The 14,025-nt window shown below is 40.7% G+C and overlaps 1 protein-coding gene across 1 annotated transcript; it reads right to left on the reverse strand.

Moving 5' to 3' along the window:
- Positions 1-1,927: 1,927 nt before the first annotated feature.
- Positions 1,928-10,841, reverse strand: LOC146464597 (dehydrogenase/reductase SDR family member 7-like). Its single transcript, XM_085129382.1, has 7 exons — positions 10,533-10,841; positions 9,073-9,197; positions 8,610-8,802; positions 7,430-7,476; positions 6,658-6,777; positions 3,292-3,464; positions 1,928-2,404 (listed from the first exon to the last, which is right to left on the reverse strand). The coding sequence occupies exons 1-7, from the start codon at positions 10,819-10,821 to the stop codon at positions 2,332-2,334; spliced, it is 1,020 nt and encodes a 339-aa protein (XP_084985508.1). The 5' UTR covers positions 10,822-10,841; the 3' UTR covers positions 1,928-2,331.
- Positions 10,842-14,025: the final 3,184 nt, after the last annotated feature.

Here is a 14,025-nt window from a genome sequence, read left to right on the forward strand (position 1 = left end):
CTTTTAGAAATGATTGTTGTATTCTGTAAACTGACTCGTTGGAAAATGATGTAATTCGAACGCTTTACTAGTTTAGGCTTAAAAACAAGTGCTTTGTAAGATTTTCTTTGGTTGCATCCTTTGGTTAGATCCTTGGTTATAGTTTTGGTATTAACCCCACGTTGGAGCCAAGTTCTGTGTGGTTTTACTGTCTCAGAGAAATTCGCTTGCCGTAAGAGATCTCGGTCCTTCCCGCAGCCAGTGAGTGTTCCCCAGGAGAAAGGCCGAAGTGATTTTGAAGAGTTTCCCCGTCCGTCCGTGTTTCCGTTTTGTGAAGGCAAAACCTGTTTTCACAGAACCGCCAAACCTTTTATCTCTTCAGCCCATTACGTAGAATATTCACCATGAGTTAAACATTCATTGTATCGTTTCCCAATACTAACGATAAATAAACCCAAGAAAACCAATGACATGTGAGTCTTTTCATTGCTCGCATTATTCAACATTAGGATAGCTACAAGTGAAAAAGGGATTTCTTTGGAAGGTACTTGGGGCATTGGTCAAGCCAAATGGTACGACAAAGAATTCAAAAAGCTCAGAATGAGTAGTAAACGCGATTTTTCGAGGAGAGAAGTGGTCTACCCAATTTGCTAGTAACCTGAAAGTAGGTAAAGGGTAAATAAAATACTCCACCCGAGTTAAGGCGTCTAGGGTATCACTATTCTGAAACAAAGGGTAATTACGTTTTTCTGTAATTTTGTTGAAGGCACGGTAAACAATGCAGAAACGGTCCTGGCCACAGATGCGCCCACGAACTCACAGCATATCTTGGGAACGGGAAGAACCGTTTTGACGTGTATGTGTGGTCTACTAGTACCCGTACTATTGTAGTCTTTTACAAAGCCAGTACGACCAAGTTCCTCAGGTTTCAATCAAAGCAAACATGTCCTGATATTCATTCAATACAGTCTGGAGATGAGAACACTCTGGAAGAGAGTAGTTACCCCAGTAAACAGGGATTTGAACACCAGTCGGAGGAGCAGTGTCAATATTAATCGTTTTTGTGTCAGGCTTTCTTGACTCTACATTCTCTACGCCATTCCCGAAAAGCTGATCCCTGAAAACCAATTCTGAGTACAGGCCATTTCTGTATTAATTTCTGAGAATGTAACATGTAACCAAAATTTCGATAATGCCAACGAGTTGCTGGTCTCGGTCAAGAAACTCCCCTATGATCTCAGAAGGGCCTTAAAGATATTTCCGAATTTTACAAAAATATAAAAATTTTTGGAAATCAATTTTGGACTGAAAAACTGCCCAAATCGTAAAAGTTGAAACCCTAGCTTACTTGGCTGAAATATAAACTCGTAAAAACTGTAGTTGCGTGCAACCCTAGACATGCACACACAAGGCCACATTTTGTTTGCTGTTTCTGTCCTCGCTTCCCAGTTGGTTAGGAACATGAGGACTGTTTACGCGGGGCATATACCAATACGACCCCTTCATTCTGGACCACATGAAAAACTGCATTCACATAAACTGTTTTTCATTCTGCGATGCTTGCTTCATACAGCGATGTGTCAACTCTGCACTGCTCGGTGCATAGAATATAAAACGGACAGCCACAACGCGTTTACACATCACTGTTATGAGATTTTATCAGGTATCTAACCCATCGTTTCGACAAATATCTGTTCGGAAGGCTTCAATCACCTCAGAAATTAGAATTTAGTCGTGAAGAAAATCTAGCGCTTTCTTTCGTGTTTTGATACCAAACACTTTACTAATGTAAAAATTAATCCCTTTTGTTTTCCATGAGACGAAAAATGTCGTTAACAGAGCGTAAAAAGGCCAGCTAGGGGTTTCGAAAAAACAACAGCACCTCGTACACTTGGCGGATAAGGACGAGGGGCTAGCCCCTTTTGAGTTGAGATATGTCCTAAGCATTGTTTCTGAATAACAGTCTGTTGTTACTCCATTTATTTAAGACTTAAAAATTGAGCTTAAGAATGCGAAGATCAAACTGCGTGACACCCCTTTTAAAGGCCCGAAGCCAATCTTGGAAAAGAGAAAATGACATTTGAAGATTTTTTCTTAAATATTCTGGTTGAGTGCCCCTGCATCGTACCGGAATGGGACTCCATCGGATAAACTCGCAAAGGGTATGATTGATGAGATTTTGAAGCGCTATCATGAAAAGGAAGACAGAAAACCGGGATGCACTCGAACCGGTGTGAAAGTTGTACCACCGCCACTATATAAGACAATCCAAAAATATTTTTAAACGTCTCAGCGCAAGCATGTGTGCACGTATTCCTGGGTGCTGATATTAAACACTCCATTCTCCTAAGGTCACTCCTTGGTTTTTGCTGCAGGTTTCATGTAGGCCGCTGTCATTGTCTTCATCATGGTCTGTTTAGAGACCCTAGACGGAGAACAGACAAACAATGAAATAATATTAACAGGAATAGCATTGTAACATTGGCTTGTTACATTCTAGCTATGCCTTCCCTCACCCTGCCCACAACCGGAGAAAAACTAGCCCTTGAATGGCATGCTAGTCCATCACAGGCTTCTCTTACCCAATGGCTTGCAGTTAACCATCTTGGTGAAGAGAGACAACATTTAGAGTAAAACCAGGAGGCATAATAATTTTTATCCGTCGTTTCTAAGGAAACAACATTGAGGACGCAGTCGGGGTAAGACAGTTACTCAATAAAGTTTTTATATCTTTATGGTGCAGGATTTTACCAAAATGATACTCCTTTTGCATCCATAAAACAAAAGGGTCACTTTTTTCCGTAGCAATCATTATTTCTCCATTGTATTTTCTACCAGGAAGTTATGCTCAGTTTTTCCTGACATTTTTCTAATTCTTGGAATTTATTGCAACCCATTCGGTTTACAGTCTATTCTTTTGCGACCCTTTAAAATACTAAAAATGTTTATCTCACTTCCCTCCTGCATACTTTATGCACAAGGGTACAAAAGGAACCCCTCTCGGGTGGATCCCTCCTGTATAGTTTACTCTATAGAGTACCCTAATGGGGGTGCAGAGACTGTACTTAAACCAACAACCTTGATTTGATATACTGTGAACCTCACCGAGCCTACAAACTTTCAGGATTATACTTGAAGATTTTGAAAAGTCCTGCCAAAGTCTTAAGCAGATCTAAAAGACATGTGGTTAGAAGTGTTTTTTACCAGGGACAACCACATCAAATGCAAGAGAAAAATTCTCTGTATAGGACATATAAACTTTGGAGCTCCTTGGGTAACTGAAGAGATCAATTCCTAGTTATCCAAACATACCATCTAAAGAGGTTTGGAAAGTATTGGTTTAGATAAGAGTATAGAAGAGGTGGGTGACGTGATATCCAGACTTCATCCAAGTTATTTGCCATGCTCACTGCCATCAACTTTGCACAGCGTTCAGTTGGCATCCTTTCCAATGCATCTTGGTAATGAGGCGAGTCTTTAAAGAACTGCAAAAGCAAACAGTGCAACTCAAGCAAGGTGAAATCAAAATGCTATAAAACCATGAACGATAGAATATATACCTATCAGCATCAAGATAACAATCTGCATTGAAGCTAAAGATTCAATCAAGCAATACATTTTTCACTGCAGTCTGCAATCCCTGGCAATGCAGCGCACCTCTGAGAAACCAAAGTTACATGGGACAGCCGGGTCAAAAAGGTCAAATTAAGCACTGTGATTGAATGATTATTGATCCACTTTGCCAGTTTCTGTATTCTTATTGTCATTTGGTTGTCACTGTAATAACTATGGCAGTAAAACACACAAATCGTCAGTTGGGTTTTGAAGTTCAGAGTGTGGATGCTATTGAAAGGTGCAGTAAGTGGACAAAACGTTCAGGTTAAAATTGGAAAGGAGGGTATGTTCAATTTTCATCAGCGTCCCAGAGGTAAGAAAAAAAAGACCTTTTAAAACCTCCTAGCGAAGAATGCTCCCTGAGATGGCAGGGTAAGCTGTTCCAGTCTATTGCGGCTGAGTCTAGTAGTTGATCGTGCTTTAAGTAAATCAAGCAGGCTGTGGTCACACAAGAGTCTGCCATGCAAATAAAAGGCTTTGAGAGATATCCTGTCACCTTATCAGGTCAGTGTAGGTCATTGTTAATCATTTTGAAGGTCATTTGGAAACACAAGAAATGCTTATGATTTGAAGAGCTGAGAGCATAACCGACTTATGTCGAATTTTAGCCCAGTTTTCGATTTCGCTCGCATTTGTCCCAATTTTTGCTCTCCCTGGTTTTGAAAACATTTCGCGGTTTTACAATCGTGAACAAAACTCCTTGAGAAAACCAAACACCAACAGCGCAAAAACCACTTGCTTACTATTTCTCTCTCGTTAGTTCTGCCACAGAACTTTACTTCTCTCTCCCACTCCCTCCCCCTATGCAATGACAACCGAAAACAGATGTAGAAACCACTCACCCACTGTTTCTCTCTTCTTAATTCTACCACAGTTATTTCTCCCTCCCCCCCTCCCCCTTATGCAATGTTGATTTGGAAGGTGATGCTTGCCAGGAGACTGTTCGTGACCCAGAAAACAACATTGAGTTGGGGGGGGGGGGGGGGTGGGGAGGGGAATGTGGTGGTTTCCTTGTTTACTAGTGAACGTGCTTGGAAGGTTAATGTTGTTAGAGATGTTGTCCACGTCGTGCTCGTCGGTTAAGAAGACTCGGACCGCGCGTTCTTGTTGTAAGGTAACCGTGCGTATTTGGGAAGTGGAAACATTGGAATATAAGTTACGGTTTTCGGTCAGCCAAGTCCTATGGTGCATATTTTCGCTTTGTGCATTAACGAAGTCAAGAAAGTTACTCATTTTAGCCGTAGGTTAAGTGTGGCGCAAATAGCTTTCGCGTGATTTCAAAAAAGTGCTAGTTCCAATTTTGTGTTTTCCTTTCGGGGCGATAAAACCAACTTGTAGCATAACGAACTTCAAGCAACACTGTCACATTATTTCATTAACATGGTTGTAACTTTTCACTTAACCGTAAGGGAAAATAACTGCATTTCATACCAAGACCGGTCTCTTGAAAGCCAGTAAGGCTGTAAGTCACGCAGTGCGTGACATAGAACTTGTTTTCTTTCAATGCGTAACAGTTCTCGCCCTCAGTTCTCGCTTATTCAAATCGTGTTGCAGGAAAGGAAATGGCTTGTTTCGAGATAAACTTTTCTCTCAATGAAAAACCGATTTGTTGCCCTTCTATTCTACCCCTTTTGATCACAGCAAAAGTGCGTCTTAGTAATCTGGCAACAGTTCTCGCCCATGTCGCAATAAAGAAACTAATAGGCCTTATCACGGTTTTCGACGCCATTTTGACGAGTAGGCAAACACGCTTGAAATAACAGTGTTTGTATGGAAATCCGATGTCAAATAATTTTAGTAAAACATTGCTTCTGAAAAATTCATGAATTGGAAACTTTTGAAACTAGGAAAAGGATTTTAAGAAAAAAAAATAGAGGGATGTAGCTGTGCCAGAAAGCGTCCAGTCGAGTTTTGAACTTTCCATACATTTTTCTGTAAGCGAACCAGCCGTGAACTGCTACTAAAAATAGTTCGCGGGAAAAAAATACAGATAAATGAAAGGAAAGTTCAAAACACGACTGGACGCTTTCTGGCACAGCTACATCCCTCCAATTTTTTTTCTTAAAATCCTTTTCCTAGTGCCAAAAGTTTCCAATTCATGAATTTTTCAGAAGCGATGTTTTATGAAAATTATTTGACATCGGATTTCCATACAAACACTGTTATTTCAAGCGTGTTTGCCTACTCGTCAAAATGGCGTCGAAAACCGTGATAAGGCCTATTGAATTTTGAATTATTTTTACGTAATGGGGTGAGAACTGTTGGAAAATAGATTTCCTCTGTGAAACACCTTTAGGAAAGCATTTCAACATGGCGATCTAATGATAAACAAAGCATTTACACGCTGCCAAAGGTAAAACATTGCCAACGAACATATATAAATGACTTTTTAGTGGTGAGAACTGTGGCCGAGAACTGTGCGGACATTTTGATGACGTATTGTATCTGAGGTGCGTTTCTTACACTCCTGTCACGCACGTAGTAGTTTGTAACAATCAAATGAAAGTGTAACAGAATTCTTTTCGTTTCTCCCGCGAGAAAGACCGCTTTCGTGTGCCGTGGTTCAAAGACAACAAGTTTATATTTAATACAAATATTAATACTCGATGCATTGTCCTTTTGGTCATCCATAGTGACTATAATGTTATCGATTTTTCTTTAGAAGATGGTAACAATTCCCAATGGCATTAATATGAAACACAAATCGGCGGAAAAAAATACTGAACAATGTTTTTCAATCGAATTGAAGTTCACATGCAAAAATTCGGACAAATCCGAGCAAACTCGAAAAACGAGCTGAAATTCGACATAAGTCGGTTATGCTCCCAGCCCTTCATTTATAACATCCTGTGAACATGTTTTTCTAATAGTTCTTAAAATGGGGCGCATGGCATTGTTCTGTAATCTCTCAAGTTTGTCACTTGTTTTTTAGGAGCCGTGCCAGATTATGAATCTGTAGTCCAATATAGTGAGGTGATGGCAACTAAAAAATAAGCAAAGAAAGGAAGTATAAATGACGACACACCAGGCAGAAAGAATAATATCGTATTATTAATTTCTTACCATATTTATGTCTTCAGTGTAAGCATACTTGGAGATATGTGATTTGATAGGACCCGGAAGGATGATCTGGACACCAATGTTGTGCTCTGCCAACTCCAGCCGAACAGTGTCAAAGTAACCCTGGAGAAGAGGCAAAAATTTCTCACAACGCAAAATGCATTTAAATTTGCAATTCTTCAGTGGAGGTCGTCAACTACCCAATCAGAATTTGGTTATACCAAGTTAACTTAAATATTAAAACCCCAGGGTTTAAATAGTGAAAAGGTATTATTTATTTCATTCTGGGAGTGTTGTTTGAAAAGTGGTCAAGTCAAAAGCTTTATGTTGGGTAACACACTTTATATACCTGAATTTTTTAAATTTTGTATGAACACCCTTAAAATATACCAGGGCTTATTAAGACTCAGGTTGTTTACGCAAGGGGGCACAATTTTTGGCAAATAAATACACTAGCAAGTACTTTTCCGAAAATGAACTCAAGTCCACAATAAAAGAGGGTATCATTTACTCTGCAAACAAGAGTCTAGAGCTGTAAATCCAGTAGGGTTTTAATATTAACAATGTGATGACAAGTTTGAGGTTTCAGGACATTTAGCTGATATATTAATGTAGTTGCTCGACCAAGCTAACTATGAAAGTCAGTGGAAACCATTATAAGGGCTACCCATCTTTTTTGGTCATCAGTTCATAAGTCAGTACTCAAGAAAGAATTTAAGTTAAAATAGTTTCTTTTACTGAGGACATTAGAGAGTGCTAATTATATTCCACAAACCTGCAGTGCATGTTTGCTGGCACAATAGGTTGCTTCATAAGGGAGTCCTGTAAAAAAATTTTGCTTAAAATGTTTCAATATCATATGCATGATTCTCAAGTTCTCAGGAATATTGAGAAAGCTAGAGATTTTAAAAATAACCTTAATTCTCGATGTTTCTTATATTACTGGTTTGCAATCACAATAGTCACATATATACTGTAGAACAGAGGGTCCATATTGCTTTCAGCTGTGACAGTGTTTTCTGAATGTAAAGCCAGTTTTGCAGAATTCCATTGAAAATTATTCACCATGCCAGCTGTAATTAGGCTTTTGGGATATAACAGGTGGCAGGTCAGAGGTGGAGGGGGGACAGTAGATCCAGAACACAGCAGAAAAGGGTTAAGGACCAGAGCCTAGTTGCATATAGCGTGCGAGCAAGCTCTCTCTTATGGCAGCTGCAAGAGGATTGGGGTGGGATCCCAATCCTCTTGTGGCTGGCCTCGCTCGGCACTCATGCTAATCCTTCCGTGGCTGACCTGAAAGAGACCTTGCTCGCAGGCTAAGTTGCACAAAGCATCTAAAAAAAGTAAACTGTTCCCTGTTTTCCATGGGATTGCCGCTTTTTTCTTTGCTTTCTCAGATACAGTCCTTGAACAACATTCAGTCAATTAACCATCCATGATAAGACAAACTAAGGAAAATTCTTAGTAATGCAAGGAAAGCTTACTGGCTTCAAGAAAGAAGGAAGTTGGAAATGGGACAAAATGGAATAAGTTGTGAGAGGAAGAGAAGCAGGAAAAAAATAAAATTGCATATTTTGTCCTGCTTTGTACGATTTTCACAGAGGTGGAACCACCAAGGAAGGTGCAGGAACCAGAAGAACAGTGAGAGGATGGCCACTTCATAGTTTCTGAGGCTAAAATCACAGCATTCATGGTGCACAGTTCCAGAAAAATTATAACCATACTAACCCCCCCGCTCCCACCCGTCCCCCTTCACACAATGGATTTCTAAGACCCTCCTACCTCTACGGAAAATTATTCCAATTTAGCTTCATACATTTCTTTTTATATATTTGGCTGTGATCCCCCTTCCCCTCCCCCACCCCCCTGGAATTTCAGATCCCTTCTGTAGCAGAGGTGGGTATGGATATTCTGGAACTACACATACTTTTCAATGTTAATATTTGTTTTATTACCATACTTTCCCAGCACACTGCTTACAACAACAATCTGTCCTTCATGTCGCTCTATCATGTGCGGTAGAATTGCCTTGGTCAAGGAGATGGTCCCAACAGTGTTCAAATCTAGAAGTGCTCTGTCAACTTCCAGGGGTGTCTTTCTCACCAAAGATCTTTGTAACCGGGCACCATTGTTGACCAAAATATCAACCTAGAGAAATATAAAAGGAACCAAGAAAAATTGTTTTACTTACCCATAAAAGCTTATGGGTAAGTAAAACAACTGAGTTATAATACAAATAAAGACATGCATTATGGATTTTAACTATGTATTTTAATGACATTTGTGAAGTTAAAGAAATCAGCAAATAGTTATATAATTTTCATACTAGTTAATTTAACTGCAACTGAAATTGTTCAAGTATAATGCAGTTAATGGAAAACATGTTTTGAGTGTCATTGTTGGTTTTTATTCATTTACCTTTCCAAAATGCTTGAGTACATCTTTGGCTAGTTGCTCATGAGTGTCAAATGTCTGCAAATCCAGGGGAAGGACAAGAATATCTTGATCTTTCTTAAATGATGAATCAAGAGCCAAAGCAATAGCTGTTGAAAAGTAAGTCAATAAATAAAATCATAATTTTTTGGTATAGTACATGTTGTTCTCGCTGGCCAGCTTATGCAAAAATGTTGAGTGAGGGTTTGAGCGAGAATTCAAGGAAATTTCGCCAACATCCAACAACACAATTTTTATAAATTATTGATAACAGCATTTTTATTCACATTTAAAAGAAAAAATGTGATGTTATGTTTTTAGCCTGGTGAATAAATGATAGATGAATTTTTCAGTCAGTGATACAGTCATACTCGGAAAAGAAAATCCGAGTTCTCCCAGTAGGAGGCAAACCTACTGAGCTACAGAAGACTCGTCAGAGCTAGGCGATTAAACTAGGTTTGTGTGAATTAATGTCTGTGAGTGGTATTTGTGAAAAGGATGTAATGTTATGTTTTTAGCCCAGTAAATAAATGATACTTGAATTTACTTGGAAAAATAAAATCTGAGTTCTTCAACAGGAGCTAAACCTTAATTTGCATGACCTTCTAATGACTAGTTCGGATGCTCTACCACTGACGAGCTACAGGAGACTCATGGAAACTAGCCCAGTTATTTTTTATCACGTGATTTATCAAACAATGAAACACCATTGACAAATGCTGTTTATTCAGCTGGCTTGTCGAGGTCCCAAAGGCAGAAAAAATGACACTCGCTAAATACCCAGCAAATTGATGCTGATTTGAAGTTTACCTGGATAAGTTCAGATTTAAAGGGGAGGGGATTCCCCTCCCATTTTCCTGCACGGTTTTTGTTAGGGTGGCAATTGCCACCCTCCACTCTCTCCTCCCCCCCTCTCTCCCTTCCTCCCTCCCCCATCTCCAAAAAGAGCAGATCACAAAATTTTTATTTTCAAAACATCTTCCAAAACTAATTGGCCTTTACTTGCGAATGCAATCCGCGAGGCAAAAGGAAAAAGGGCAAACAAAGACCAAAGAACTGTCTAGATTTTTAGAGAATGAAGCGATCAAACAACTAAGTTAATCAGTACTTTTAGGAGTCAGAAAAGGATATCCTGTTCAGTGCAACAGTGCAAGGTTTACGTTCGCTAAAAGCATCATCCGAGGAGCGACGAAAAGTGAGAGACACTCCCAACACAGAAACAATCGTTTGCATGTGACGTCATGGCGGCCATAATGGTGGACAGGAACAATAAGATTTTTCTCCTCTGGGAGTTAACTGCTATTTTTATGATAATTATGTGAGCAAATTTTCTTTTGTTTTGTCCACCAACATGGTAGGCGAACTTAAAGCAATGGAAGCTTACGTGTTAATTCGCCCACTCCTTGTACAATTTACAATATTTGGTGATAGCTTCCAGATCTTACCGGCGCAGTTTTTCTTCACCCTCTCTAGTTCATCTTTTCTCCTCGCAGAAAGCACCAATTTGCAGCCATATTTTGCCAATTCATAAGCTAAATATTCGCCGATACCACTTGAAGCACCAGTGATCCAAACGACTTTTCCGCGCAATGCAACTGCGGGATTTTCACCCACCACCTCGTAAATCATCAACAGAAAATCGGCATCTTGGTATTTCACCAGTAAAACGCACACAAGAGGGAATAATACGGCGAGAATCAAGAGAGTTCGACCCATCATGTTCAGAGCAATCATGTGATCGCGGTTCACATCATGCGATATCAGGCGTGACATGGCGGCAACGTCACGGAAATGCAATCTCTAAAAACACCACCCATCTTTTGTCACGCCGACCTGATTTCATACCGTGGGGGTCTGGGTACGAGTCTGTGTATTATGGGTTATGGGACTCAACACCCACATGGCCGGAAAGAGCACACCGCACTTTACAACATTTCCAAGTTTGGTGTTAATCAAGGTAATATTAGGAAAGATACAGCCATTCAAAAACTCAAAATTTTACTAAGAAATGTATGGAACGCCGGACGTGTGTCCGGCGTTCCATACATTTCTTAGTAAATTTTTAAGTTTTTGAATGGCTGTATCTCGCCTAATATTAGCTTGATTGACACCAAACTTGAGGATATTGTAAAGTTCGATGTGCTCTTTCCGGCTATGTGGGTGTTGAGTCCCATAACCCATAATACACAGACTCGTACCCAGACCCCCACGGTATGAAATCAGGCAATGATCTGTGTCACCATTGCATTGTGAACAGACAGACATAACGCGTACAAACATAACGATTTAAAGGGAAAATATGACCTTTCCTGTTGTCGTTGCTGGTGTGAACCTGACGTTTATCTCAGGTTTCTCTCTCTTCCCCTGGGAAGGGCCATAAATCAACGGGCAAAAAATCGGTTCGTAACTTACAGTACCGACCGAGGAAACGAAGTTAGAAAATATAGACCACCAGCGCCTGTCTCCCAGCCTTGGCTTGGTCCTCATGTTGCAATCCCCGAGTAATCATTTAATTAATTAACCACTGTGAATTTCTATTGCTTTATGGTGTAAAGCAGCAGAAAACAGGTGCAAACAAGCAAAGCCGTCCATTCACCGCAGCAATCAATGTTCACAACTGCAAAGTTATATTTAATGTGATTTTAAAGGGACAGTGTAGTTCTCGAAAGTTCACGAAAGTCTTTAACGCAATGTCTTCGAATCGAAATGTTTGGAGCCCAGCTGAGACTCACACGTAGCCTAGGAAGGAGGTTACCTGTAGCCCTCAAGATCATCAACGAGAAATTGAACAGGTCTTAGAGAGGCAGCGGCCAATCCCTCTGGCCGTGTGTGACCTTGTGCAACCTCTCCCCAAGGTCTTCGCGATATTCAAAATGGCAGTACGGATAAGACCCTACTCTATGATTATTTCAGTGGTGACGGGAAAGTTGGAGAGACACTTGATTTTCGTCTTCAGCACACTTTTTTGGCGATGAAATATGGCTGTTTACAATGTTTGACCCTAGAAAAAGTCAGTACCGACGACGAAAATCAACAGTTTTTCACGTCATTATAATATACTCTACGATTTGTGGAGTGTTTCACACAATGTGCTGGGTCTCCGTTTGAATATCGCGAAGACCCGTGGTACGTGGTTGGTCCGTATGGAATCAGGGACTCTGTTCTGCGCGAAGATTGGAACGGTAGCGGGCTAGAGTGACCAGCTTAGGTGGGCAAGTCGTATATTACGCTAAAAGCTAGATACCGCTAGATACTCAGTGACCTCTCGGAGAATCAAGCCCTAAACAAGCCGCTCGGACTGACTCTCGCAAAGAGCCAGTCAAGTGAGCGGCCTCCTTATAGTCTACAATGGAGGAAGAAATCGGTAATTTTCCACTTGTTTTAGACCCCTCGCTCCCTGATGTCGCTTGGTCTCTTCTCCGGACACGCGCGGATCGATCAACGCGCACGTTTGCCGCTCGCAAGTTATGAGTTGGGAATTGATTGGGAATTTCCAAATTGCGAGTTGTTCATTTCCTGAGAAATGCCCACTGCCGTAAATTTTTCGAACATCCCGAAAATTTAATTTGCTCTTTTTGACTCACCAACGGCCGTGAAAGGCTAATCATTTGTGGAAATCCTCACATCCGGAGAAGGGCAGCCACAGTTTTAAACTGAGGAATGGCTAAAATAAGCTGCGTCCACGTTCTCCTGGTACACTGTACATTCCGTTAGCCATTTCAGTCTAGAAAAAAGTAGACTTCTTCACTTGCAAAAATCAACTTGTGTGCCGGCCTCTGCTGAAACAGAGTTGAAATAGCTGAACAGCTTTAACAGCCTTGCTTTGCTTTGGTTGTTTTCTTCTCGTCGTTTTTTTTTTCGCGCAAAAGTATTTATTTAATAAGCCTTAAACACTATATGCTGATTTATTGTAATTACACCTTACCGCAGACTCTGTAATTTATTTCTCCTTGACAATAACGTCATGAAGACACCGAAACATCGGTTTTTATTGTTAATTCTTGCATGTCTCTGCATTACCAAATCTTTTTTTTTCGGTGTGTATTTGTGTGTGCATGTAGGGCAGGAAAACAGGATTTCCGTTTACAAACTTCATTTGTTTTTAAACCACCACACCGATGTTCAACGTTTCAGACGGCACCTATGGCTCGGAGACCCAGGGGCCAGTTAGTCGGGTAGCAGGGATTTCCGTGGGCGAAAGTTTACTGTAAGCTGAATGGGAGAGCCCCTGGGCAATTACTCTTATCGAACCAGTTCCAGAAACATTTGAATTCCCCGCCGTTTTGATTGGCCAGAAAATAGTTTTCTTTGGCCAATCAAACCTGGAAACGGCGGGGAATTCAAATGCTTCTGGAACTGGTTTGGTAAGAGTAATTGCCCAGGGGCTCGTCCCGCGTTCCAGTAAACTTTCGCCCACGACCTGAATCCCTGCTACCCGACTAACTGCCCTTGGGTTTCCGAGGATGGACGGCACCGGGAGCGAATGTCGACCCAATATGTGCTCCTGTCGGCAATTACAGTGCGACGCGCCTTACCATGGCCACCGAACAAACTTTTTTTGACAAGTTAGCCAATCAGGATATCTTCCTCCCTGTTCATAAAATACAAAACGACACAACGAATTGAATTCGTTGTTGCGTCACTTGCCTGTTGGACTTTGCAAGGAGGCGTGACCGTTACTTGTCACTGAAGGTTTGTTGGGTGACCACGGTAAGTCGCGTCGCACTGTAATGATTCATAGATGAGCATTCTTGGTCATTGCTTTTGACTGCTCTACTGGTCATTAGTAACTCATTACCCCATACTACAGTAGATGGTCGGTTGATTTTTGTTCAAGCCAGATATAACTGATAATGTCACAGATAAGGACTTAAAGCATCTAAAAAGGGCAATTTGTTAAAACAATAACCACTGACTGCTTTGTGTCGGTGAATAATG

Source organism: Pavona decussata, unplaced genomic scaffold (assembly GCF_977016875.1).
Source record: "Pavona decussata unplaced genomic scaffold, jaPavDecu1.1 SCAFFOLD_161, whole genome shotgun sequence".
Lineage (NCBI taxonomy): Eukaryota > Metazoa > Cnidaria > Anthozoa > Scleractinia > Agariciidae > Pavona > Pavona decussata.

Coding starts and splice junctions, on each gene's coding strand:
- LOC146464597 (XM_085129382.1), bottom strand. CDS start 10,821: ATGATTGCTCTGAACATGATGGGTCGAACTCTCTTGATTCTCGCCGTA. Junction 8,803..9,072: donor TACTCAAGCATTTTGGAAAG/GTAAATGAATAA, acceptor ATATTTCTCTAG/GTTGATATTTTGGTCAACAA. Junction 2,405..3,291: donor TTTCCAAACCTCTTTAGATG/GTATGTTTGGAT, acceptor TTCTCCGTCTAG/GGTCTCTAAACAGACCATGA.